Genomic DNA, 25221 nt, shown 5'->3' with positions numbered 1-25221 from the left:
CGCGTCGAGCATCCTCACGTCGCCTGATACAAATAGATGTGTTAGTGGATGGTGAGGTTAGGATAATTGATTCTGAAAGTCTTTGGTACCATCAAAAGCAATCCTCGCTGCACGCAGAAGGTGCCTGTATGCTTGAATTGCCGCCATCTCGCGTTTGATATGCCGTGATTTCTCACGACGTTCAGTGTTTCTTAACGTTGTCGTCGTTGAGAAGAAGCCGCAAGTTTCTCACTACAGATGTTCCGGAACCTTTGTTTTACTTGGGAGTTGCCGCAAAGGCGAATGTATGTGGGCCGGCGAAGCGGCCTTGACATGATTGGGTAAACCGCTGCGGATGCTCAAGCTAATGTGTACGTTTGGTGGGGCCTGGCCAAGGTCAAAAAAAATATTCGAGACTGCCGCTGAAACTGCCCCTCCACACCAAACCTGGGAATAGTGAGTTAAAGTTCCGCTCACAATCACAGCACGATGGAGGCTACAGTTATTCCACTTCCCCTGCCTGCCCTTCCCGAGGGATGGGAGGCCGAGAACAACTTCAAGGCGATCGGAAAGATCACCAGGGAGGGCGCGACCGAGCGCACGTTGGAGCCAGTCGGGCCCTACTTCCTCGCCCATGCGCGCCGTGCCCGCCACAAGCGCACCTTTTCCGAAGATGACCGGATACAGGCTCAGGAACGCGCCAAGAAGGTCGAGGAAAACGAAGAGAGCGAGATCAGCGAACCCGAGGATCCATTGATGCTGCAGCGTGACGCCAAGGACTGGAAGACGCAGGACCACTACAAGGTGCTGGGTCTGTCCAAGTACCGCTGGAGAGCCACCGAGGAGCAGATCAAGCGCGCCCACCGCAAGAAGGTGCTGAAGCACCACCCCGACAAGAAGGCTGCTGCCGGCCGCGCCGACGATGACAACTTCTTCAAGTGCATCCAGAAGGCCACCGAGATCCTGCTCGACCCCGTGAAGCGCCGCCAGTATGACTCGGTGGACGAGGAAGCCAACGTGCCGCCGCCGACCAAGAAGCAGCTGGCCAAGGGTAACTACTACAAGCTGTGGGGCAACGTCTTCAAGTCCGAGGCCCGCTTCAGCAAGGTGCACCCGGTGCCGTCGTTCGGCGACGAGAACTCGACCAAGGAGGAGGTTGAGAACTTTTACAACTTCTGGTACAACTTTGACAGCTGGCGCACGTTTGAATACCTGGACGAGGACGTACCGGACGACAACGAGAACCGCGACCAGAAGCGGCACATGGAGCGCAAGAACGCCAACGCGCGCAAGAAGAAGAAGGCCGAGGACAACGCGCGCTTGCGCAAGCTGCTCGACGAGTGCTCTGCCGGCGACGAGCGCATCAAGCGCTTCCGCCAGGAGGCCAACGCGGCCAAGAATAAGAAGCGCCTCGAGCGGGAGGCGGCCGAGAAGAAGGCGGCCGAGGAGGCCCGCCTCAAGAAGGAAGCCGAGGAGAAGGCTGCTAAGGAGGCTGAGGAGAAGGCCAAGGCCGAGCGTGAGGCGGCCAAGAAGGCCAAGGAGGCGGCCAAGAACGCGGTCAAGAAGAACAAGCGCGTGCTGCGTGGCTCGGTCAAGGACGCCAACTACTTTGTTGAGGGTGACCCGTCCGCGGCGACCATCGACGCCGTGCTGGGCGACGTTGAGCTCATCCAGGGCAAGATCGACGCCGACGAGATCGCTGCTCTCGCTCAGAAGCTCAACGGCCTGAAGGTGGCTGACGAGATCAAGGGCGTGTGGAAAGCCGAGGTGGAGCGCCTTGTTGGCGCGGGGAGACTCAAGGAGGGAGAGGTCAAGACGCTTGCTTCTTGAGGAGGGGGATCTTCTTAGTTGCTGTAGATCAGCGGTTCGCGAAGATCATGACTGGCCGGTGCTAATCGAGGGCGTTTCAGCCAGTGATTCTCATGGACGGTGCTTGTTTGTGTGCTTTGTTGAATGATGAAAGTCTTCGAGCCGGTCCCGCTGCGAAGAGCGCGAGCCGAGTCCTTCTCCTCTCTGAAGCTCTGGAAGCAGCGGGGTTGTCAATGCGTCCCTATCTCAAACCCAAATGGCGAAGGGAAAGAGCCTGTTGCGGAATTGAGGAGACCACCCGGTCCCTCCAGCAGCCCAGATCGCCCATTCGTTCACGAGCAACATCCGAAACTCATCTCAAGAGCCCCGAGTATTGATTCTGCATCCCTTAAGAAACCACTAGGCCATTATTTATTAAAGCTCGTACTTTGGAGGAAAACTTAGAGACCACGCCTTCGTTTACGAGCCACGATGGCTGACGGCCGTACCGCAATGTCGGGCATCGATGCCGTGACAGGATCCGCTGCCGAGTTCGACTGGCAGTATGCAGCCGATTTCAGCATGGAGTCGCCCGGCCATCTCGAACTTCACTTTCGACTGGCAACAGAGGAAGATGTCGAGACGCTGGAGAAGATGAGCGACGATTCGGCCGCGCTCGATGACGGTTCGCTCCACGGGTTCCAAAAGGCCTGCCGCCCAACCGGACACCTCCTCGCCCTTCTGCGCAGAGCAAAGATGTACACGGAAAACGACTTCTTCACCTGCGTCATCGCGGTATACATCGGCGACAATCCCTGCATCCCGCGCGGCACGGTCGTCGGATACTCGGTCTGGGGCTGGGTCGAGTACATCGAGGACGACGAGGGAGGCTTGACGGTCCGAATGGGGATGCTGCCCCGGGTGCTGGATCTCTGGGACAAGCATCTGCCAGGTGAGCAGTGAAAGGCATCACGACGCCCACAGGTGCCAATACCCTCGGCTATGTACAGTACAGTGTTTACACATCACCGACAGGTAATTATAATCAGCTAACGTCACCGATCCTTACCCATCAGACTGCACGAAGCCCAACGAGAATCCCAGGTATCGCCCTCGCGTCCTTCAACACAGGTTGATGCCCGACCCAACCAAGAAGGGAAGCCGGATGAGAAGCAAGCAGCCCCAATTATGGGCACTCCATGACATGGAGTGGGATAAGAGCTTGGAAGAATGGCGCATCGAGGCAGAGCTGATCAGCTGGGGCTGCAGGATTGCCGACGAGGAGAAGATATGGCTGTGTGTGTTCCGCTGGCCGCTGCTTCGCTCGGACGAGTTCCTGGTTCAGGGATTCAACGACCACGAGATCCTGCCGGACTACAAGCTCACCGATCTGGACGGCGTGGAGCAGTCGCTCAGCATGGTTAAGTTGCGCAGGAAGCCTAAGGAGAGGAGAAGGAGCGCCGGCGGAGAGCTTCTGGTCCCAGCGCAATAGCACGGACAATCGGCAAAAACGACGACAAGGATAATGATAATAAGAGCGGCAGCGGCACCATCAGCGAAGGGTTTGTTGAAACATGGAAGGGAACGACGTCATATGGAACAACCGTGAAGTATTCAGCATTACCTTGGAAGGTTATTGGAAGTGTAAAGAATGCACGAGCGAATGCAGTAATAACCAGGCATGATTAGTGAACCCTTCCACCAACTCAAGAGATCCTTTCAGCAAGCAGAGACCGAGAAAGGGCAACGGCATGAGCAGCTATTAGCTAAGGCGCAGAGCTTGCCATGAACCTATGCTCGCTTGGGATGTACAAGCATCATCTCCCGTCAAGAGTAATCCAGTCCAAACGCCCGCCGCCCTCTCTTCCTGCCGTCAGTCACTCACTCACTCACTCATAGACGTAGCAGAAGGGCCCGTCGACGACGCTGACCAGGTCCCTGATGGGATAGACCTTGTCGGCGACGACGCCGAGGTCAACGGGGTCGTCGAGGGTCTGGGGAGGGCCGCCCATCATGCTGGAACCGCCGGCGATGACCTGGAGGCGGTTGTCGAGGTCCTGGCTCTGCCAGATGGTCCAGGTGCGGTCGATCATGCCGTGGTGGACCCAGAAGGCCGGGTCGTTGGGGGAGGTGTAGAAGTCGCCGCCCGGGTCGCCGGCGATGGTGAAGTGGCCGGCGGCGTGCACGCCCATGCCGCCGGGGCCGACGCCGAAGCCGCCGGCGCCCTGCATGACCGTCTGGAAGGTGCCAATGTCGGCCGACGTCGTGATCAGGTCGACAATGTCCTGCGTCCGCGCGTACTTGCTCGACAGCTGGTTCGAGATGTCACGCCGCAGGCACCGCGGGTTGTCGCCGTACCCGTCGCGCCGCGGGTTCGCCGGCGGCGCCGGGTCGATGGCGGGAGCGACGGGGCCCAGGTGGACGACCATGCTGGGGCGAAGGGGTTAGCCAGGAAAGGGTTGGAGAGAGATAAAAGAGACAACTAATAAGTGATGATGAGACTCACTCTTTGAAGGGACCCGACTTGACGCAGCCACCTCCGTTGCCGGCGGGTATGAAGCCCGAGGCCCTGTGCTCAATGTACTCGCCGTTGCCGCTGAGAGAGGTGTCGCTGCCGTCAAAGATGGGCGAGTTCTCCGGGTCGTCGGCCCAGCGCCCCCAGTCCCAGTACTGTGCAAAAGTGGTCAGCGGGCATAATACGGGTTATTTGGCGGGGCCCCGGGGGGGGGGGGGAGAGTCTTACGGGCTGGGTCCCGTTATACCCGCACTCCTCCTGGAGGGCGCGCTCAAACACCCAGGTGTAGTAGCGATGCCACGAGAGGAAGTTGCCCTGTGAAGAAGAAGAAGAAGAAGAAGAAGAAGAAGAGTCAGTCAGCGATGCCATGGCACTGAGGTGAGGGCAACCTCTCGGGGAAGGCAATTAATTACCGTGCCGTGGATGGACAGAGTCTGGTTCATGTGAACGACGACGAAGTCGTCGTACCGTGACTTGGCGCCGGGAAACTGGTTCGGGTCCAACCTGGACGGCTTCTCCATGATGCACAGCATGGCGGCGATGTAGGCCTTCTTCTCTTCGGCCGAGATGTCGCCCCTGGTTTCAACCCCCCCCCCCCCCTCTCTGTCAGTTTGCGTGGACATCACGGCTTAACCGGATACTTAAGGAGGACGACGGCGGCGGCAGACTCACCACTCGCGGCGGACCTGGAGTTTCTCTTTGGTGCATGTCGTCGACTTGGCCAGTTGAGCATCGATGGCGGGACGACCCTTTTCCTGGAGATCCAAGACTGCGTCGCCGGACACGAGGCCCGGGAGCAGGAGCCAGGGGACTGCAAGCAGCCCCGCGAGGGTGAGACGTGCCATGATGGCTTCTCTCTAGCAAGAGTCTCAGGGCTTGCTCTTGACACACTTGTTGAAGGAGACCTGTTCGAACCATAAATCACAGGCAAGGTTACCGTCCAGCGTTTTATATGACCTTCGAGACCAACACTTGCCACAACAACCCCCCCCCTTTCTTTCAACCCCCTTGTTCCCGTCCGCTTACGACTCCGCTTTCCCGGCGATGTTCCATACTAATTCTCCATACCTCCATGAGGTATGTACTGTACATATATACAACAACGGCCGCTTAAGCTGCCGAGCAACCCGCCCCTGCTCGGAGACGATCCATCGGCAGATATTAAAGCCTGGCGCTCGAGACGGTCTGTCCGATGCCTGTGCGCGTGCGACTTTCTGTACCAGGTAGGTAAAGAGACGCTGTAAACAAGGATCCCGGGTTAACCTGGCCCGCGCAACCTCTCGGAGCAGGCCCTGTTCGGATCCCGGCAGACGGCGCGGAACTTGGAATAAGCCATCGCCAAGCGAACGGTCGTCGAGGAGCGCATCTCTAAGCGAGGCGCCTAACCGGATGGGCTTCGCATATTGCGCCCTTATGCGAGCCAATGTGTGTCGCGCATGTTCCTCGACGACAGTCGGGCCGGTAGGGGATTCGGCTCAAGGCTTTCCGAACGAGGTAGGCATACGTTGTATCCGTTGGCCGTTTTGCTGCCGCATGGGAGTATACTAACTGTAACATGAAACAACAGGTGCCCCCCGGGGGAGGGGGGGGAGGAAGCCCTTTCGGAGGGACAAGATTCTTGGGTATCCAGTTCGCCGGGAGCGAAGTAGCTGGCGACGCTGCCGACTGGTTCGGGTTAAATGGCGGGCAATATACCCGCCAGCGGGCAGAGCTGGGGTAAAAGCCAGGCCAATCTCGCTCCACCGCTTGGCCAATATGAATATGCTTCCGTCTCTTCGATTTAAGCTTGGATTGCCGGGGCCCCATCACGCGCAACAAGACGACACAGTCTGGGGGGCGAATCAGGCTCATAGCAATCTGCTGACCAGCTTTTCAGTTTGTCCTACACTACTCGTATTATACCACCTTATTTCGATGCACAACGCTATAATGCTCTCGGTTCAACAAGTCCGAACCGCTGCGGCCAGCCCACCCAACCACACCAACTCTACTACCTTGTGACGTCCGATCAGTTCCTCTGTGCTTCTCTCTCACTCGTCGTTTGCCGGCTTGGAACTTCTTGGCACACAACTGCCGTCCGTCTGTGCGAGCTTGTGATGATGACCAAGGCTGCAGTTTCAAATTGCGTGTTTCAACGTTTTCCCCCACTCACGGAGGCATCACATGCAAAAAGATCTTTATAGATGAAAATCAAAAAGTGTATTAACAAGAAAGCACACGGTTGAGGTGGCTGTCATAATAGTATAATGTCCGGTAGCAAATTGCTGTGAAAGAGATCACAGAACCTACCCGAGGGAAGAAGAAAGAACATTGCTGAAGATAATATAAAGAAAACGCAACGAGAGAACCCCCAAAATCACCCACGAGACAATTGCATGACGCCCATCTAATATATCCGTACTATCGGGGTTGATCATACCCTGTGAGGATTCGATCCCTGCTGGGCAGCGATCTTCGTCTCAGCCTCTTGGCCTCGGGGAAAATTGGGCGCCTGCCACCCCTCCCGCCATTGAAGAGGTTATCTACCTTCCTCGGGACCGGATGAGATCCGGTTCGGGTGATCTGCTGGACCTGGTAATCGTTTAACTGAAAGAACCCGAGTGGCTACCTAATAATGCAGACGTTTTTCCTTTCGAGAAACACGTGGTTTAATTAATTAATACATAATTCCACAGAGCCCAGCCGCCCACCATTTGGATTGACATCCTCCAGCTCTGAACTGGGAACTATTCTTCTCATCATGAACACATGTTTCGCTGACGCCAACCCTACCCCCAACCTAGCCATCCGGTGATCCAGCCCGGCAGTGCTTTGGCGCGAGATTTCGGAAGGACGGGTGCCAAACGGCGTGACATTGCCACTGACCGCCGAGATGGCTTACTTAAGTACTTCTAATTAATATGCCTGGTGGCACGGTTGGCTTCATCGCTTCCGCGGTCGTGGCCGAAGGAGTACTTCAGGGAGGTGATCACTGATCACTTTCACCCTGGGCCGTCCGAGATGTGGTCGAACTGGTGAATAACATGCGATTTGTTAGATAGAAATAGTTAATTAGAAATGCAACGAGTCTGCGTTTTAATTTCTGTAATCGCGGCTACGGGTACGCCAGACTTGAAGAGGCTCGAAGGTAACCAGATGCCTGGGAGGTCGGATAGCAAGGTACTGTACGTCGTAAGGTACGCAGTAAGTTACGTAGAACATGGACCCCTATCTCTGGAAATTACCCTCGTTCACCAGGCGAGTTCGTTCACACCCATCGAGTCATCGAGTGTAGAACGCGTCCCGCGCATTCGCGGTGGAGATGCATTTTCGGCGCTAGGATCCCGTCCCCAATGGATGTCCCGCACTTCAGGCCGACCCCTCACTCGGTCGGCCTTCTTCCTCGAACAACCACCTCAACCTGGGCAACCGCCCTGGCACCCGCTCCCCACTTACAACTCGATCGATTCAACCATCCAAAAAAATGCTGCTTTTGGGGCCTATCCTCCTGTGCGCTTCCAGAGTCAAGTTTTACCCCGCCTCCTCCTGCGAGCATTGAATTCCCCCAGACGAATTTCGGATTCTGGACGATCCAACGCGCACTTGCAATGGCGGAACGTGGGGGGCTTGAAATGGTGCTGTCCCAGCTTCCTGATATATCTCTTGCCGAGTTCGACTTCCTGGACTCTTCCTTTTTCGTCAGCCAGTACCACGGTACGCGCAGTTGCCGCAAGCTACCGAGCCCGCAAGAGGTGCTAGACGCAAGCGGAAAGCCATTGGGCTGCGATGGAGTTTGGCACTTTCAGGAGTTCCAGGAACCGGGCTTGCTTGTCAAGTTTGGCCATCGTTCCAGGGTTCACTTGGAAGAGGCCCTGGCACTGCGTGTCATCAACAAGATTCTCCCCGACGGTGTCCCTGCCCCCGAGGTGTTTGGCTGGAAGTCGACCCGTGACCCAGGATACGAGTCGAATTTCATCTATATGAGTTTCCTTCCTGGCCAGACACTTCGGGATGCATGGGAAACGCTCAGTCAGAAGGACAAGGCTTCCGTGTCTCAACAACTAGCTGGTATAGTAAGAAGCCTAAGATCGGTGGGGCAAAGCCTTGCCGGTCAGTTCATCGGTACGTTCTGGTTAAATATGCAATATCAAAGGCTCCGTTTCTCTGTTGCTAACTTAAATTCTAACAGGTTCCTTAAACCGAGGGCCAGTTCAAGATCTCTACTTTAGCCCAGACCAGCACAAAGGCCCGTTTACAAGTACCCGAGCATTCCATGACTTTGTACAGTTTGTATCGGCACCTTGGGTGCCCGTTGAAGACAGAAATCCGGACCCTTACCGGCCTATGTTGCCGGATGCCGCACCAATATGTCTAACCCACGGGGACCTACATCCCGGCAACATTCTCGTTCTGAAATCACCTGATGGAAGTCAGATCACTGTATCGGGAATTGTAGACTGGGGGCAGGCCGGTTGGTATCCTGACTACTGGGAGTACTGCAAGGCCATGATCGTCGTGCCGTACAACGACGAATGGAGGGAGGGCGGATGGGCGGACATTATGCTTCAACCGAGCGAGCGCGAGCTTGAGGCTTTGGAGGCTTTTGAGTTCTATTGGAATTCGCGGTGCCCCTGAAACTCCTCGCTTGGGCGCATGATAGGCTGTAGCACACAGGATATGCCGTGTTTGAGCGTTGGTGATAGGAATGCAAGGGGATATGACAGCCATTTAGCAGGCAAAGGAAGGGGTTGCCTTCTCCTGCTGGGCTAATTCTTGCAATAAACTAGGGAGTTGGGTCAAGAGTGAATGCTGGTGTCATGTCAGAGAATCATGTTTTCGACGGGATCGTGTTGTCGGTGAATCATCAGTAGATCCGCCTTGCCGGCCGCGGGTATATTTGTCAAGGCGGCAATCGATGGGCTGAGTTGGCGGCCGGGAAAAGACCAGCCCTGTCCGTCGATAAACGTATGATTGTTCTGCTTAGAAGCTGCACTGAAGCATTTCAGATCAACATATTAATAGTGCGCAGACTTCGGAGTCTACCGTGTTAGAAGTGAAAGACCATCAGATTCGGGCCACAACGCTGCATGTCCCAACCTGAGCAGATGCCGTGACGTGTTCTGAACTTGAGGAGGCCATGCGTCAACAGGGGATTTTGGGCGTCCAAGACGTACGTACCAATGAAATTGAAGTACTTCCAGACACTCGTGCTGGGAAAGCGACCGGGGATTCCCCAGTTGTCACCGACCTGAGTACTACTAGTCCGGCGTCTAAAAGTCAAAAGTCTTATCTTTTCTGGGAAGAGGGGTCAGAAAACAGGTGGTTCCAGGAGCCGAAAACGGGCGCCTCTTTTCCTCTGTTAGTGATCTCCATTTCAAGAAAACGGTGAAACTGGCTGTGCCGTGGCACCGTAAGGCTTGGCGCAGCACAAGCAGCCAATCGTCCTCTGATTGGCTGCGATGGCGGGGAAGCTGGTCGGCAAGGATGCAAAAGGCGCTACTCCGTAGGTGTGCGAGCGACGAACTCTGCTGACTAAATCCGGCGGAAGCAGCCAGCATGCCACAGGACGCGCCTCTTCCGCTCTCTTTCCCGCTTTTCCCACTTCATTCACATCGAGAGCATGCCGTCCGCAATGGCAGACCAACCGCAGTCAAAGATCATTGAGGATAATCCCATCGGGAACGGCCTTGATGCCTTCCGCGCTTCGTTCAATACGGTCTGCTCAGGCTCGGACAGGACGATCTTAAGCATTCCAGACGCGCTTGGCCAACTTGACCAAGAAGGTATGACACTCCAGCTTCGTTGGCTATATGCTCATCTAACCTTCATATAGATCTCCGGAAGCTCGTACTTGCGTTTCTATCCACGGCACAGAATCTTCCTGCCGCCCGCCTACTACCTGCAAGGGCGGGTCGTGGCACCCTTCGAAGCGATCTCCTGCGCCTTGAACTCTCGCTCGACTCCGACGACTTCGACCTCGACCGCATCAAGCCTGTCCTAAACGCAGCACTCGCCGACCATCTAGACGATACCCTCATCTGGGACCGAGTCTACGACGCCGTTACCGAAGCCACTCCGCCTCCCCGACCGATAGCCTCTTCCCTCCAACAGACCCCATGGCTGCGCAACACTGGTAGCTTCGCCAATTCGTCCGAGCACCGTAAATACGTGGATAGCGTTCTTAAGGAGGAGCTCGGCCCTATGTATGTCGACCTCCGGGACTTCCACAAGACGTATTTTGGCTCGGTACGAAATCTGGAGACCGCATCTAAGACGTTCTTTGAGGACTGTTTGGAAGGTAGCGACCCGCTCTTTGGCAACGGCTGGAGGGGTTGGCCCGAGGAAGCGAAGCAGGATGATGTGCTGAGTTGGTTTGCCGATTTCACCGAGAAGCTGGCGTCATTTGCAGAGAGCTATAACTCGGCTCCGGCATATAAACGAAGACCGTTAGCGAAGCCTAACGAGCCAATTGCCGGCTCTGTCGGGAAACGGAAGATGGATATCGGCTTTGTAAACGACCCGACCGCTGGGAAACATTCGAGGTGTCACTGGAGCCAGATCCTCGTGCCTGGCGAGCTAAAGAGCAACCCATCCGCCGATATCCCTTCAGACGCGCGGCTCGATCTCGGCAGGTACGCTAGGGAAGTGCTCGCCGCTCAGGATACCCGTCGCTTTGTCTTGGGCTTCACCCTCTGCGGATCTCTCATGAGAGTATGGGTGTTTGACCGGCTCGGGGGCATCGCCTCTGAGCAATTTGATATCAATAAGGACGGACTGCGGTTCGTGTCTACGATCCTTGGATTTCTCTGGATGAGCGAGGAAGAGCTTGGGTTCGACCCGACGATCATAACGGCAAAGGGCCAACGGTTCATCGAGATCACGCGGGAGGGTACGACTGAGCGGTTTATCCTCGATAGGGTAATAAGACGTGCACGTTGTATCGCTGGCCGAGCAACGACCTGCTGGAAAGCATACCGCTATGAAGACCCGGATACCCAGTTTGTTGTCAAAGATTCATGGCAGTACCCAGAGCGCGAAGACGAGGGCGGGTTGCTCCGTGAAGCGACTGCCAAAGGTACGGTTTATGTGGCCCGGTATTATTACCACCAAACCGTTCAGGTACGGAATGCGGATGACGATGTCCAAAACAACGTCCGGAAGGGGCTGGATGTCACCAAGGCGTCGAACTACCAGGAGGATCGATCGCAACTTTCACCGAACATATACATAGTAGGTCGATCACGTACTAGTCGGAGCCGTAGCATCACTAGCACGAAGCGGTCGTCTGACCAAACTGGTGCTCCCTTGCCGCCTAGCAAGCGACACTGTTCTATATCACCGACCAAAGCTGGTAGCGATGTACTACCAAATCGAGTGCACCGGCGTCTCATCCTTTCTGACTGCGGGATCCCTATCTACGAAGCGGGCTCTCGACAGGTACTACTCGCTGCGCTAGCCGACTGTATCGAAGGGCATAAGTCGCTACGGCAAAACGCCGGCCTCCTTCATCGGGATATCTCTCTCAACAACCTTATGATCGATAAGGACAATCGCGGATTTTTGATTGACTTGGATCTCGCCATCAACGAGCGACGTGTTGGTACCTCAGGAGCAAAAGGGAAGACTGGCACATGGGCTTTTATGGCCATTGGGGCACTTCAGGGCGAGCAACACTCATTCATGCACGACCTTGAATCATTCTTTTGGGTGCTGTTCTGGATATGTATTCACTTCGACGGGCCAAAGAAGGACAGAGTCGTTCGACGGTTCGACAAGTGGAACTACGTCGATACGGATGAGCGTGCAGAGGAGCTGGCCGGGATGAAGCTCATCGTTGTGTCAAAGGAGGAGACGTTCATGAACACGACTACTAAATACTTCACACAGTACTACCAGCCCCTTGCGCCGTTGATGAACGAGCTACGGAAGGTAGTCTTCCCTGGGGACAAGCCGTGGAAACGTGAAGACGAGAGGCTCTACTCTCGAATGGGAGAAATCCTCCGGAAAGAGCCGGAGGACTTGAGGTGATGGGCATTCGGTTTGGGACTAGGTGGACAGACACCTCCGGCGCTGCCACTACCGAGAGCGTGGTGGCGGGCATTGGAGGACTGGTGTTTTGGCGGAGGACTAGCGTCCTTCTACTCGGCGAAATGGGCGGACATGACGTGGTAGCAGGCGGGCGGCCAGAAGCTGGACTCCGGAGTTTTCCTCGAGAAGCTCATCCGGTGTTTGCACAACTCGCATCTCTCCGGCTCGGTCGAGCGGGCGCGGATCTCATCGCGTAACTGGATGACTCGTTTGGACATGGTCGTTCTTCAGCGTCGTTGACATTGCCTTCGTCTGGTGGAGCGTGCATCTCGGGAACCCTCAGGCAAGGGTCAGACGGGTCTGTCGAGGTGTGTTCCAGAGGAGCTAGATCGGGGCAAGAGGCCATCCAGGTCGAGTCGAGACATTGAGCTTGTCGACATCCTTGCTTAGAAAAATAAACAGACAATCAATTGCTTATACTTAGTGCATGCTCTACTTATCCAATTCGGTCCTTCATCTTACCTATGCAGCGGCATCGAACCCTGCCGTTCGATTGCCATACGACGATCGCAAAGTGACAGTTGCTTGCAAAATCAGGGGGAGTAAACAAAATTTGGTTGCCACGGCAAGTCTCACATTTGGCCAAGGGATGGACATAGCAGGCCGAATGTCCTGGAAATTTAGATGCTCAAGTGGTGCAGGCTCGACCGGTACAAAAGAGCATTGGTTTCTCAACTCACTTGCTCTTCTCACTTCAGCACAATTTTTCAACAGCTACAACACCTACTTAACACCTACTTAGCAGCCACAACGTCAAGGCACAACAGCTACTAGTACAGCCAAAATGGGAATCCAACAGGGTAGTCGGTCTCAACGTGAAACCCACAACAGTTCCATTCACTACATTCATCTATTACCCTCCTATTCTCGAGCCGATCCTATCATTCCTCTCGGCTCTGGATGCTTCTCTTTTCTTAGGTATCCTTGGTCTTAGGTTTCACCGTGGTTGGCGGGAGACAGTCAAGATGTTCACAAACCCACTTAGAGACATCCCGGAAGTGGCACCATGGATCGTGACTATGATTGAGAATGGCCACGCCGCTTTCTTGACTGGGGAAGACCTGAATCGATGGAAATATCCACTCACTACATACGATAAGTTGAAATCCCCAGCAAATGTCCGGAATTCTACTGGCTAGAGACTACGACAAACGAAAATGGAGTTCAGTTGGTTTGGGCGAGTGCCTGCACGGCTGGTAGTGTCCCTGTCATCAGGCTTTGCCCGACACAATGGCAGGGTCAGCGTGACAAGAGAGAGGGCTTGGATGGCTAGCGGTTGATGCAGTACGTTGCCTGCGGACGCATCCTTCGTGTAAGGTTAGATTAGATAAGCCCTAGTGGGTCCTGGTATTGTGGGGCGGAGCCTTTGTTGTTCTACCCTCTTCTTATTTATACCTGGCTGCAGGGCCAGCATACAGGAACCTACGAACTTCCAGAGACATCAAACTATTAAACTATCTTGATTTTAACACAACTATCTTCCATCAGCGGTCTTCGGCTCGGCTCGGTGTGACAACGCCAGAATACCAATCCGCGCCGACGCTCCGACTCTGCCAATTTGGTCGTCCTTCCACCCCACGAGATACAGCCTTCGAGATGGGGCAGACTTTTCAACTGGCGGCCCCCCGGGCGAAGATGGCCTTGGATTGGGGATACACACTTGGAGAGATGCTTTTTGACGGGTCAGCCAGGACCCTCGTGACCCTCCTCGCGGTCCCTGTTCGACCGCATAATACATCTCCGCTAAGCCAGTCTCAAAGCGACCGTTGTGTCGCCCACGTGGCCGCTGGCGACTCGCATGAGATCTGGATGAGCAAACGTTCGAAGCGTAAAGCCGATGGCGAAATGCTGGCCGGCTCCCGACAACCACACAAGCGGGCAAAAGCCAAAGACGGCGACCACGGGCTGGACATCGTCCCTCCCATCACCTTTTCCGACCTTCCTGTGGAACTGCATCGACTTATCTTTGCTCATCTTGAGTCTATCGAAGACGTCATTTGCCTCGGTCTCACGAGTCGATACTTCTGGGCCATCGGTCAAGATTATGTCCACGATTATTACACTTCGTTCTTAGGGCGATGGGCAGGTCAGAACATCGTCTGTGTAGGAGAAGACGTCAAACCGGGCGACTTCCCGCCTGGATTGTTCTCGGCGGAAGAGGTGGATGAATTGTGTCAAAGGACAACCGACATACCGTATGATGACGACTATCCCGACGACGTGGCATTTCCCGCGGTCCCATTCACGCTTTACCACTTCACCTTTCCCAGCATTTCCAATAAAATGCGATCTGAACACAAAGTCGCAATTGATATATGTTGAGTGCATCGTCCGGGAGAGGCGGAGCGATAAACCCAAGGACCCTGCACTTGAGTTGGCATACTCGGACATCTGTGTCACAGAGTCAACGTACTTTCCCGAAACCCAACCATGGATTCTCAGAAACTTGACGACGAAAGAGTTTGTCCGCTCAGAAGCCATTGCCCTGAAACCGGAATTTATCCACGGCCCTAGCATCGACGTTTTAGGCTTTGGCGAAGTCGTCATGTCACGCATCTGTTGGTCAACATCGTCATACGTCAGTATGCACGACACGTCAAACATCTCCAGGGGAGTGTGGGCAGGGCACTGCTTCGACATCACAACGTGGGCGAGACATGCGGACGAGACGCGGGGAGCGGAGTGGAAAGATGTGAGCGAGGAGGTTGCGAGTGAGATTGCGGGTATTTGGGAGGCGGAATACGGCCCGGATTGGCGTGAGACCGTCTGCAACCTCTGGTATCAGACTTACGGGCGATAGACTATGGCAAGGCCGGTGTTGCGTCTGGGCATTGGTGGCTGGGAAGCAGCTGCCTGCTGCATGCGCTGTTCATTTTACGCTACTCAGTTGAGAGATATACATATGCCGCTGCTCCCACGAGTTCTCGGCCCAGATCATCCTCAACGGTTCTCGAAACCAATCCGGCTCAAGACGTCTCGGAGCTTCCATGGCAGCGCCGTAACGAAACCCCACCGCGACTCGAGTGCGGGACACCATTTACACCCGCTGCCAGGGATCACTGTAGGCTGTTTTCTAACATTCTGCATTCATCCCTATCGAGAACACACTGTGCAGAACGATCACACTCAGGGATCAGCTCGGCGGCTTGATAGACCCACCAGGAACTCGAAGGCAGCGTTCGCAGCCAGATATGACTTTGACTGCGTGCTCTTGTTGCGGAGTACCTGCCGCCCCGAGAACATCCTGGGGTAATGTTGCGGGAGACCACGTGACTGCGTGGTTCCTTGTCAAACAGTGTTGGTCTCAACGAACCTACACAGTAAGGCAAAAACGTGCTACCACGCGAACAGTTGCCTTGGCTCATGGTTCTTCAGGCAAAGTCACACCCCGACATCGCCGCCATGTGGGGCGAGTCAGAAAACGATAAGCGAGAATGTGACCTCGTGGCCGGTTAGCTGGCTCCGACTGACCAATCAAGTGACGAGAAACCATGAAAGGGGGAACCCGGTTCCTGCCCTTGCCAACCAAACCCGGCCGATCGTACCTGATCTGTTGCGTGGGTCTGCCCGGCAGTCAGTGCACGGATCGCCCCTTGGGATCTGGCGAACGCATGGCAAGAAATGCACTTTTTTCTACCGCACGAACTTCCCCATTGATCGCTTTGTAGATCATCCCTCAGAGATTTACCCTTTTTCCGAGGTTGCCCGCGTTTAGTGTAGGCACCCTTTTTGGCCTCGCGGTCGCGCGGTCGCGCGGTCTCTTCTTTTTTCTCTGGTACGCATGGAGCCATGCTTCTACGGACTAATTTACTACTCCGTATGTGTATATCCATCCATACATGATCCCCCCAAGACAATAGTCATAGCAGAGCAGTTTGAGACTACACTAGTCGCTGCTACCTTATCGCGGCCCATCATCGGGATGCCTGGTCTGGGGTACGGTAATTTTTTTGTTTCTTCAAGCCCTTGCGGGCTCATGGGCGTTCCACGTTGATATTGGCAGGGATAGTTGAATATAGCATGGCACGATCAGATCCGGTACCAAGCCGTACTCAGAGTAGTGTATATACACGACTAGAATTCTACGCTTACGCAGCACATGCCTCACTTGTGTGTACTCGTAGTCTGTTCAGTAGTTCATTGGTAGCGTAACCGAGGCGGACCCGCCCTGCTGGGCAGAGTCGGATCGCAGCATGTGGCCATCAAGGGCTACCCCCGTAGCGTGACTGCACTAGTCGGCAGCTGGCTACCACCGTGGATCACTATAAGGCGACCGTTTTGGTTCCGGATGAATGGAGTTGCCCATGACTTGAGCCTTGAGGCCCTGATCCACGCAGTCTCTCTTGCTGAGCCACCAACCGAACCATCCATCTATCGATCGACTGCAACGTCTTTATGTAGAAGTTTCCTCTCCTCCCCCTTCCTCCCTCCCCTTTCCCACCCCTCGCCGCCGCCGCCACCGCTCGCTGCTCGCCAGCGCAGTCGCTCCTTCGTCGTATCGCTCGCGCAAATACACATCACGAGGGGAACCAACCCCGGCCCTCTTCGCCCTCCTTTCGAATCAACAAAGACGATGATCATGATGAAAGCGATTCTATGGCTAGTCTTCGGGCTGCTGGCGGCGGTGGTGCCGACGGCGTCTGCGGACATGACAGCGACGCTCCAAGCTCTGCCTTCCTGTGCGGTATGTTCGTTGTCCTACGATTTTTGTTTTCCCTTTTCTTTTTCCTCTGGGGTGATTGAGTTCGGTCGAGGAGGGAAGAGGAAGAGGAAGAGAAAGAGAAAGAGAAAGAGAAAGAGGGAAACTAATGGGTTTTTCTTTATTCCCGACAGGCCACTTGCCTCGTTGAAGGCGTCATGGACTCGGCCTGCAAGAGGGACCCAACACCCGCCTGTGTGTGCACCAACGAGCCTCTCCAGAAACAGGTCACGCTGTGTATCAAGGCCAACTGCACCGTCAAGGAGGCGCTCGGTATGTTGACGTTGACTATCATCACTCTCTGCTTCCTCTCGGCATGGGCTGACTCCTTGGATTTCTTGGTGAAACAACACAACAGCGGCAAAGAACCTCACAAACACCGAGTGCGGCGTGCTGCCCCGGAACCGGGCGGTCGGCTTCCCCATCGCCTCGATCGTGCTGGCCGTGATATCGTGCGGCATGGTGGCGGTCCGGCTCGGCTTCAAGATCTTTGTGACGCGCAGCCTGTCACCCGACGACTACGCCGTCGCCGTGCTCGTCGCCTTTGCAATCCCCAGCATCGTCATCATCCACGTCGGCATCATTCCTAACGGGGTGGGCAAGGACATCTGGGCCCTGACCCCCGAAGAGATCACCAACTTCCTCTTCTACTTCTACCTCATGGCCGTCCTCTACTTTGCCCAGGTCATGCTGGTTAAGCTATGCATCCTCTTCTTCTACCTGCGCATCTTCCCCACCCGGGGCGTCCGCCGCCTGCTCTGGGCTACCCTCGCCTTCAACGTCGTCTGGGGCGTCCTCTACTTCTTCGTCGCCGTCTTCCAGTGCACACCCGTCAGCTACTTCTGGACCCACTGGGACGGCGAGCACGAGGGCAAGTGCCTCAACTCCAACGCCATCGCCTGGTCCAACGCCATCATCAGCATCGTCCTCGACCTTTGGATGCTCGCCACCCCCCTGGCCCAGATCCGCTCGCTCAAGCTCAACTGGAAAAAGAAAGTCGGCGTCGCCCTCATGTTTGTCGTTGGCACTTTGTACGTTTCTCCTTTTCTCTCTCTCTCTCTCTCTCCCCCCCCCTCTCCCACCATCTTTTTATTTTTCAGTCCTTGGAAACTAATCATACGTGTTTAAAAAAAAAAAACACAAAATAGCGTCACCGTGGTTTCCATCATCCGCCTGCAATCCCTCGTCGTCTTCGCCTCATCCGACAACGCCTCCTGGGACAACTTCCCCGTCTCGCTCTGGTCCACCGTCGAGATCAACGTCGGCATCATGTGCACCTGCATGCCCACCCTCCGCCTCGTCCTCGTCCGCCTCTTCCCCGCCCTCGGCGGCAGCGGGCCCGGCAGCAGCAGCTACGCCAACGTCAACAGCGGCGCCGGCCGCTACTGCGGCCGCTCCAAGGCGTCGTCGGCCCACCGCATGTCTCACTTCGCCGGCGCCGCCGCCTCCGCCTCCGCCGCGGCCCGCCGTAGTAGCCATCACAACCGCGCCCCGCTGGGCGGCACTAGCTGGACCACCACGTCTCGGCACGGCAACCGCGCCGACGACGACGTCACGGTGGTGGCGACCAGCACGGCGAGCGTCGACTCGGTGGCGGTGGCCAAGCCGCCATCGTCGTCGTCGGGCAACCCCCCGGCCCCGACCTCTGCCGCCGGCGGCGGCGGCGACGAGGAGAACCTCGCCGAGATACACGCCATCGGCAGGCCCGATCGGTCGATCACCGGAAGGGGTGGATAATTAAGGGGGTAACTACTCATTCATATCGAGGACAATAATAGGGTTTGTGCGATGAGTTTTTCTTTCTTGATGAAATAAGTACAAGATACATGAGATATCCCTTGGGCATGAATTTCTTGGGCATGAATTTTTTTTCTCTCTTCATTTTCTCTTTAATATCATCATTCCTTTCTCGCTTACAGGGGTTAGCAAGGGTAGTATTGCTTTAGGGTTCGGGAGGTAATCTGGCTTATCCAAGGTAATTACATAACGACAACCCGCAAACATCTTGATGATGATATCTCAAGTCGGTTTCGGTTCACTCTCTGCGTGGTTCGTGTTACCAGCGTTGGCGTTCCTGCCCTTGCCATGGTTGTCCTGAAGGGGAGATAATATGCCTCCTTACCTACCTACCTACCCACGTATCTACCTCGTAGGTGTTAACATACCAGCATTCATAAGGTATTGGTTGAGGCTATTCAGGTATATGAGTGTACTTCAGTCAGAAAGTCTCGATGCACAATTGACTTAAAGTGTTCAGGGGTCATGGCTATGTTGACAAGGTTACTACTGTACGTTAATAATAGTCCAAAAATCTGCTAGCTCGACTCCTGGCTTACGACTTAAGGTAGATTTTTCTCCCGAGCCCAGTGCTACCAGGCAGACAAGGATAACACCAGTGACATCATCTTATTATATATATACAAGTTTCATTGTCCATTGGCCTGGATCACGCTACTAAAATGACTTGGACAGCTTTCCGTAGTTTCTGCTACCTATCACCCCTCAGTGGGTCGGGTCGAAAATATCCCGTCGCCAACCAATACGACACGTTCCGTCCTCAATCCCTCTGGTCAGTATGGAAGGAAACATGCCATAAAATAAGCCCAGGAAACACGAATTCCCCCCCCCCCCCCTTCGTTCGTCATCAAATCTGCTCGACTTAGGGACAGATCTGATCCACCCTAAGCTGCTCTTGAATGCTGTTGTTCTCTCCTGGAAGGGTTCATGGGTGCTCGAGGGCCTCGAGATCACGGGCGTTGATACGGTTGACACGGTTGACCCGGCCGTTCCCGCGGTTCCGGCCGTTGGCGTTGGCACTCGCGCCCTGGTGGTGAGGCTCGCGGGTTTCGAGCAAACCGAAGGCCTGCCCGTTGTTGTTGTTGTTGTTGTTGTTCCTACCGTTGGCACTGTTGGCATTGGCATTGGTGTTGTTGTTCCTGTTCCTGCCGTTGGCGTTGTTCCTGTTCCGGCCGTTGCCATTTGTGTTGGCTCCGGCGCCCTGATGGTGGGGGGCGCGCGACTCGAGCGACTCGACGTCGCGGGCGTTGATGCGGTTGACTCGGTTGATGCGGCCGTTCCCACGGTTCCGGCCATTGGCGTTGGTGTTGGCGCCCTGATGATGGGGCGCGCGCGACTCCAGATCGAAGACGGCGGTCTGGTTGGTAGCACCGTTGCCCGCGCCGTTGCCGTTGCCGTTGCCCCTGTTCCGGCCCCTGCCGCTACCCCTGACACCGCCCCTGCCGTTCCCCCTGAGATTGCCCCGGGCGTTGCCGTTGGCGTTGGTACCGGCACCGGCGCCCTGATGGTGAGGCTCCCGGGTCTCGAGGGACGCGAGGATGTCACGGGCATTGTTCCGATTCCGGCCATTACGACCGTTCCGGTTGCCCTGGGTATTGGCTCCCTGGTGGTGAGGAGCGCGGGACTCAAGCTCGATCACGTCGTCGTCCTCCACATCATCGTCGTCCTCCTCGTGATCGGCAACGTCACGGGCGTTGTTCCGGTTCCGGCCATTACGACCGTTCCGATTACCCTGGACATTGGCTCCTTGGTGGTGAGGCTGCAGGGAATTTTGGGTCAGCGCTTGCAGTAAGACGAGGATAGACAAAGTATGGCGATGATGAGTGAACGGTGAACAACTTACAATGCGAGCCTCAATGCCAGGCAGGCCGTGGGCGGGGACGGCCAGAGCCAAGATGGGAGCCTGTGGAGAGATAAGATCAGTTCCTCTGATACGCGACAGCAAAGCGGGTTTGGTAGGGTGGAGGAGGTGTATAATTACCGCCACAAGCCGAGCGACTTCGCTGCCCGTGGGAGCCAAGGAAAACGACGAGACGGCCGAGGCGGCCATGACTCCAGCAACGAGCAAGTGTCCGAACGGTTGATGCATCTTGGGCAGATGTGATGGTGCTAAGTCTTTTTTTTTTTATGAGCGAAGCAAGGTAATGAACGGCTGGCCAGCCAGCAATGAATTGAAGTTGAAAGAAGGCCTAGTCAAGAAGAGAAGAAGAGGAGAGAAGAGACGAATGAAAGGGCACCAGGCGCGGGAGTGAACCAAGAGACGAACCGGACGTGGCGGGTTGGAGGTGAAGACAAGATTCAGCACCTTGGCTACTGGTATTTGTATTTAAGATACTTAGACCCGTATCCCATGTTGATTCTCACAAGCCCCACGACAACGCCCCCCCCCCCCCCCCCAAAAAAAAAAAAAAGAAAAGAAAAGAGAAACACTGCCGCCACCCCGTAAAGGCAGCGATCATCAGGGTTAAGGGGCTTCGTGTCAGTTGGCGATGCGCTTGCGAGAAATCCTTTGTTTTTCTGCGTTGCAATGCCCTGTGAGGAAACACAGGTAACAGAGATGAGATTTCACGAGTGTCAGGATGCCGGGCGGCATGGACTCTGTTAGGGTATGTATGTACAGTACATACATACATACATACTGTACATACATACTAGCCGCACAGGGCCAGGCGAGAGCGCTCAAGGGAGTTGCATTCGGGCTGAGTGTTGACGGGGGCTTGCAAGATTGCCAATGGGAAAACCTGCCGTGCCTTGGCTAAAAGCTTAGAGCGCGCCAAGCGATGAGACGTTGGTGCGGATGAACCCCAGACCCAGGTTTCAGTGTTGATCCGTTTTGGGGGCTCGCTAATGCAATGAATGAGAGAGCGAAGAAGCAGAGCTTCAACCCCTGGCTTCACAGTTCCCCTTAGGCGCCAAGACGAAACACATACTCCGTACTGCAAAGCGCAAATCTCATCTTTGTTTGGCGGAGTCTGAGGCCATCGGTAGAGTTAGCCTGCTACCTTGGCTAGGTACGGAGGATCGATCTTATTTCAGACGCTATTACTCCGTACCTGGGCAACTTTGAGTGCGAGCATGTTACTAATCCTAGTTTACTCCCGTCTTGCAGCCAATGGCACTGCCTCTCGTTCTCAGCTCGCGTCCCGTGCCCGCTCAGAGTTCTCTCCCCTAGATGCCCGTGGTCCATCTTGTCGAAACTTAAGACTGCATCAGATGATGTGCCAGATGGCGGCCTGCGACCAGCTTGTTTTTACGATGTGTTCCAGGCCATTCTGATGTTACCCGAGCTTTAGGGACTCTGATCCACGGCACATCTGTCTAGCATGAAAATCAGAGATCTTCACAGCTGCTTGTTTCCATTCCTCTTTCCCTCCAAGCTTTGCCCTGGCGGCAAACCGATCGTGTGTCTCTTCTTCGCTTCTTTCCATCTCTGGCAGATTTGATTATCATGCCTTTACTTTTGTCCCTTTAACTCAACAACCGACACAACATTGAATATTGGGCAGCATATTTCTTTTTTTCCCTCTCTTTCGTTGAACTCGGAATTGGCATAATTAGGAGTTACCGTCCTTCTTGGTCATCCCGAGTTTTTCCTTACCTTTCTCTGCATATTTCAACACTCCGCCGCCGGCGCGTGCGGACACAGAAACACAGGCCATGGCGCCAATGGGCGAGTACCAACCCATCCCTCTAGATGATGAAAAGCAATCCGATGCCAGCGCCTGGGGGAGGAGGATACGACACCTGGACGACTTCTATCATCACCAGGCGCAAACGGCGGGAAGGCTGTGCCAGCACTGGGTATGGCTCGTGCACGTCGCCCTGCTCTCCGTCTCAACGACCCTCTTCGCGCTCGCCTTCTGCTTGCACTATGGGGGGTCGTCCGGCCTCGTCGCGCCGCCCCAGTCCTCCATCTACTGTAAGTGTTGAAAAGTGTTGGACCATCATCGAGCCCTTCTCGGAAGGACAGGGGGTTGTGAGTATCTCGTGCGGCCTCGCTGACCGACGCCAAACCCCCCTACCAGCTCCCGCCGCGCCCATCGTTAGGTACGAGAACGTCAGGTACAACTTGACGCCGAACATGAACTGGTCGCCCTACGTGGGCAAGGGGCCCGAGGTGGACGAAGCATGGGAGCAAATATCGAGGGGTAAGGAGAAACCAACCAAGAGAGAAAAAAAAAAAAAACGGGCGACCCGGTCCCGAACACCGAAAGGTTGATTATAATATCTGGTTAAGTTGATCTGACCGTACTCGCGCAGTGGGCGACATGATGATCTCACGCGAGGAGGTCGAGCGCCTCGGGATGCCGCTCGACTCGCTCAAGGTTACCGACCCCAAGACGGGCAAGGTCGGCTACCGGGCGGCCATCGAGGTCTTCCACCAGCTGCACTGCCTGAACCTGCTCCGCCAGTTCACCTGGAAGGACTACTACGTCAACGAAGGCGGCGACATTAGCGCCGACCCGGAAGACGTCAGGGGGCACGTCGGTATGTTTAGCTTTTTTTTTCCTTTCTTTTTTCGTTTCTTTTCTTTTCTTTTTCTTTGTTCCTCTAACTCTTAGCGCCTCATCACTCACACGCATACAATAATAGACCACTGCCTGGAGACGTTGCGGATGAACCTCATGTGCCAGGCCGACGTCGGCGTCTTCACCTTCCGCGTGTACCCGGAGCTGGGCGACGACGACCCGTGGCCCGACTTCTCGACGATGCACACGTGCCGCAACTTTGACGAGATCCGCGATTGGGCCCGCTCCCGGGCCGTCACCTGGGACGACAACGCCTGAATGTGAGCGAGCAATTAGGTGGTACATATACGCAGACCCATACATGCCTGATCAAAGAGAGGCAGTTGAGTATCACTTACCTATAATTATTATCAGCTACAAAACAAAACAATTTGAAAGAAAAATGAAGGCCAGAGAAAACAAGGAATAAAAATCGAGCATATATTGATCATTAGGTGATTAATAGGTTATTACCCCCCATACCCGGCCCTTCGTTGACGGTACCGTGGCACGGTCATCGATGTGCAGGCCATCATGATGCACCAGGTCGATGTCGATATCGATGTCCCTATTGCTAGCGTTATTGTCGTTCTTATTGTTGCCGCGGTTAGCGTGGATGACGGGGATGGACGCGGCCATGATGGTGACGGCAGGCTCGAGGAAGGCCCAGATGACGAGAGGGAGGGCGTTGTCTGGAACAATGGAGCACCAAGAAAAAGGGGGGGAACTTAGCAAAGTGACAAGCTCGCTCAACCCTAGGTACCTTGGGTATTGTATTGAACAGGCCGCTAATTACACGGCACGGGGAACGAGGAAGGGAGGATGGCCCTTAATTACAGCTAAAGTTTTTGTCCCTGTAAAGGAGGGGAATCTTGGTCATCTTGAAGATGCAAGATATTCCAGCACTACAACTGTGGGCGTCAGTATGACCAATACACGAAAGCACAAATATAAAGTACCAACTAGTAGAGGAGGGACACGTATAAGATGCCCGTGCTCATGGCGATGGCGACGCCCCACTTTCTCTTTGTTATACATGTCGAACCTGAGGAGCAGCTGCCAAGGGAGGAGGGCGAGGGCAAAGTCGCAAAAGGTGGAGCACGCTACAACGCTCAGGGGGTTCAGCTTTGGGACACCGGGGAGTAGAGCAGAGAGGATGATGGTGATGGACGGCCCGGGCCGTCACTTCGGTCGGTAGTAGCTTACCTCCGATAAACAGGCTGATCTGAAGAGCACGGCGAGGACCGAGGCGAATCCGGCAACGTCGCTCAGGGCACCAATGAGGAGCAGGTTGTCGAGGAGGTGCCTAGGCTGGACGCGCCGGCGGGTCGGGCTGTGGGGTAGCAATGAGGAAAACGACGAATCCCACGAGTTGCCACGCAGAATTATAATATGCCCTCGAATATCAAAACCTGCCGATCTGGCCTGGGAACGTGACTTCATAGGTAATAGTCGATGAAGCGGCGGATGGAAAGGCATATTTCTGAAAATACATTTATCACCCTCAACGCGTGTCTGCCTAGATAGCGTGCCTAGACGGAGGGCTTGGACCCTATACCGACCTAACGAAGACCCCGGCCACTATAGCCTTGCCTTGTCTGCATCTGTCTACATGTAAAGGCATCGAGCAACGGCGTTACGGAGTAAAATGTCATCGGTAGGTACTTAGGTACCTTAGTAACCTGCGGTCAGCGATATGTGATGTGGTTTGAACACCGCAGTTTCCGGGTAGCAACAATGCTTTGGGCTTAGAAGGGCTCAGCGACCCACCATGGAATATGGTTCGTGCATTTTTTCTTTTCCTCTCGTCAAGAGAATAGTGACATCTCATTGATTAGTGGCCAGTGGTACAAGTCGATCAACGTCCG

General features: G+C 55.0%; 11 protein-coding genes across 11 annotated transcripts; 8 read left to right on the top strand and 3 right to left on the bottom strand.

Moving 5' to 3' along the window:
- Positions 1-401: 401 nt before the first annotated feature.
- MYCTH_2297256 (uncharacterized protein) lies at positions 402-1985 on the top strand. The gene has a single exon (XM_003659762.1). The coding sequence runs from the start codon at positions 469-471 to the stop codon at positions 1807-1809; it is 1341 nt and encodes a 446-aa protein (XP_003659810.1). The 5' UTR covers positions 402-468; the 3' UTR covers positions 1810-1985.
- Positions 1986-3457: 1472 nt separating this feature from the next.
- On the bottom strand, positions 3458-5203 carry MYCTH_2297253 (uncharacterized protein). Its single transcript, XM_003659761.1, has 5 exons — positions 4955-5203; positions 4696-4858; positions 4511-4597; positions 4274-4437; positions 3458-4197 (listed from the first exon to the last, which is right to left on the bottom strand). The coding sequence occupies exons 1-5, from the start codon at positions 5125-5127 to the stop codon at positions 3657-3659; spliced, it is 1128 nt and encodes a 375-aa protein (XP_003659809.1). The 5' UTR covers positions 5128-5203; the 3' UTR covers positions 3458-3656.
- A 2462-nt stretch (positions 5204-7665) lies between these two features.
- Positions 7666-9098, top strand: MYCTH_2297251 (uncharacterized protein). Its single transcript, XM_003659760.1, has 2 exons — positions 7666-8383; positions 8451-9098. Exons 1-2 carry the CDS (start codon positions 7870-7872, stop codon positions 8894-8896), a joined length of 960 nt encoding a protein of 319 aa, XP_003659808.1. The 5' UTR covers positions 7666-7869; the 3' UTR covers positions 8897-9098.
- A 777-nt stretch (positions 9099-9875) lies between these two features.
- Positions 9876-12289, top strand: MYCTH_2089196 (uncharacterized protein; the record flags this gene model as incomplete). The annotated part of the gene is made up of 2 exons (XM_003659759.1): positions 9876-10044; positions 10095-12289. Exons 1-2 carry the CDS (start codon positions 9882-9884, stop codon positions 12287-12289), a joined length of 2358 nt encoding a protein of 785 aa, XP_003659807.1. The 5' UTR covers positions 9876-9881.
- Positions 12290-13711: 1422 nt separating this feature from the next.
- On the top strand, positions 13712-14912 carry MYCTH_2297247 (uncharacterized protein). Its single transcript, XM_003659758.1, has one exon. The coding sequence runs from the start codon at positions 13946-13948 to the stop codon at positions 14669-14671; it is 726 nt and encodes a 241-aa protein (XP_003659806.1). The 5' UTR covers positions 13712-13945; the 3' UTR covers positions 14672-14912.
- MYCTH_2297246 (uncharacterized protein) lies at positions 14913-15329 on the top strand. Its single transcript, XM_003659757.1, has one exon. The coding sequence runs from the start codon at positions 14934-14936 to the stop codon at positions 15147-15149; it is 216 nt and encodes a 71-aa protein (XP_003659805.1). The 5' UTR covers positions 14913-14933; the 3' UTR covers positions 15150-15329.
- A 1602-nt stretch (positions 15330-16931) lies between these two features.
- Positions 16932-18380, top strand: MYCTH_2033980 (uncharacterized protein; the record flags this gene model as incomplete). Its single annotated transcript, XM_003659756.1, has 4 exons — positions 16932-17033; positions 17183-17321; positions 17407-18079; positions 18197-18380. Coding segments are annotated over 4 exons (1098 nt in total), but the record flags the coding sequence as incomplete, so codon positions are not given.
- A 1360-nt stretch (positions 18381-19740) lies between these two features.
- MYCTH_2297244 (uncharacterized protein) lies at positions 19741-21230 on the bottom strand. Its single transcript, XM_003659755.1, has 3 exons — positions 20827-21230; positions 20689-20748; positions 19741-20604 (listed from the first exon to the last, which is right to left on the bottom strand). The coding sequence occupies exons 1-3, from the start codon at positions 20932-20934 to the stop codon at positions 19771-19773; spliced, it is 1002 nt and encodes a 333-aa protein (XP_003659803.1). The 5' UTR covers positions 20935-21230; the 3' UTR covers positions 19741-19770.
- A 1229-nt stretch (positions 21231-22459) lies between these two features.
- MYCTH_2297243 (uncharacterized protein) lies at positions 22460-22816 on the top strand. Its single transcript, XM_003659754.1, has one exon. It carries the CDS (start codon positions 22503-22505, stop codon positions 22773-22775), a length of 273 nt encoding a protein of 90 aa, XP_003659802.1. The 5' UTR covers positions 22460-22502; the 3' UTR covers positions 22776-22816.
- Positions 22817-23107: 291 nt separating this feature from the next.
- On the top strand, positions 23108-23790 carry MYCTH_2297242 (uncharacterized protein). Its single transcript, XM_003659753.1, has 2 exons — positions 23108-23333; positions 23439-23790. The coding sequence occupies exons 1-2, from the start codon at positions 23114-23116 to the stop codon at positions 23630-23632; spliced, it is 414 nt and encodes a 137-aa protein (XP_003659801.1). The 5' UTR covers positions 23108-23113; the 3' UTR covers positions 23633-23790.
- Positions 23791-23812: 22 nt separating this feature from the next.
- Positions 23813-24354, bottom strand: MYCTH_2123458 (uncharacterized protein; the record flags this gene model as incomplete). The annotated part of the gene is made up of 3 exons (XM_003659752.1): positions 23813-24045; positions 24191-24258; positions 24317-24354. The coding sequence occupies 3 exons, from the start codon at positions 24352-24354 to the stop codon at positions 23813-23815; spliced, it is 339 nt and encodes a 112-aa protein (XP_003659800.1).
- Positions 24355-25221: the final 867 nt, after the last annotated feature.

This window comes from Thermothelomyces thermophilus, chromosome 1 (genome assembly GCF_000226095.1).
Source record: "Thermothelomyces thermophilus ATCC 42464 chromosome 1, complete sequence".
In the NCBI taxonomy this organism is placed as follows: Eukaryota; Fungi; Ascomycota; class Sordariomycetes; order Sordariales; family Chaetomiaceae; genus Thermothelomyces; species Thermothelomyces thermophilus.
Note: the sequence above shows the minus strand (reverse complement) of the source record. Positions and strands in the feature narration are given on the sequence as shown.

Coding starts and splice junctions, on each gene's coding strand:
- MYCTH_2297256 (XM_003659762.1), top strand. CDS start 469: ATGGAGGCTACAGTTATTCCACTTCCCCTGCCTGCCCTTCCCGAGGGA.
- MYCTH_2297253 (XM_003659761.1), bottom strand. CDS start 5,127: ATGGCACGTCTCACCCTCGCGGGGCTGCTTGCAGTCCCCTGGCTCCTG. Junction 4,859..4,954: donor CTCCAGGTCCGCCGCGAGTG/GTGAGTCTGCCG, acceptor GGTTGAAACCAG/GGGCGACATCTCGGCCGAAG. Junction 4,438..4,510: donor GGTATAACGGGACCCAGCCC/GTAAGACTCTCC, acceptor ACTTTTGCACAG/TACTGGGACTGGGGGCGCTG.
- MYCTH_2297251 (XM_003659760.1), top strand. CDS start 7,870: ATGGCGGAACGTGGGGGGCTTGAAATGGTGCTGTCCCAGCTTCCTGAT. Junction 8,384..8,450: donor CCTTGCCGGTCAGTTCATCG/GTACGTTCTGGT, acceptor AAATTCTAACAG/GTTCCTTAAACCGAGGGCCA.
- MYCTH_2297247 (XM_003659758.1), top strand. CDS start 13,946: ATGGGGCAGACTTTTCAACTGGCGGCCCCCCGGGCGAAGATGGCCTTG.
- MYCTH_2297246 (XM_003659757.1), top strand. CDS start 14,934: ATGCACGACACGTCAAACATCTCCAGGGGAGTGTGGGCAGGGCACTGC.
- MYCTH_2297244 (XM_003659755.1), bottom strand. CDS start 20,934: ATGCATCAACCGTTCGGACACTTGCTCGTTGCTGGAGTCATGGCCGCC. Junction 20,749..20,826: donor AAGTCGCTCGGCTTGTGGCG/GTAATTATACAC, acceptor ATCTCTCCACAG/GCTCCCATCTTGGCTCTGGC. Junction 20,605..20,688: donor CTGGCATTGAGGCTCGCATT/GTAAGTTGTTCA, acceptor AATTCCCTGCAG/CCTCACCACCAAGGAGCCAA.
- MYCTH_2297243 (XM_003659754.1), top strand. CDS start 22,503: ATGGCGCCAATGGGCGAGTACCAACCCATCCCTCTAGATGATGAAAAG.
- MYCTH_2297242 (XM_003659753.1), top strand. CDS start 23,114: ATGATGATCTCACGCGAGGAGGTCGAGCGCCTCGGGATGCCGCTCGAC. Junction 23,334..23,438: donor AGACGTCAGGGGGCACGTCG/GTATGTTTAGCT, acceptor ATACAATAATAG/ACCACTGCCTGGAGACGTTG.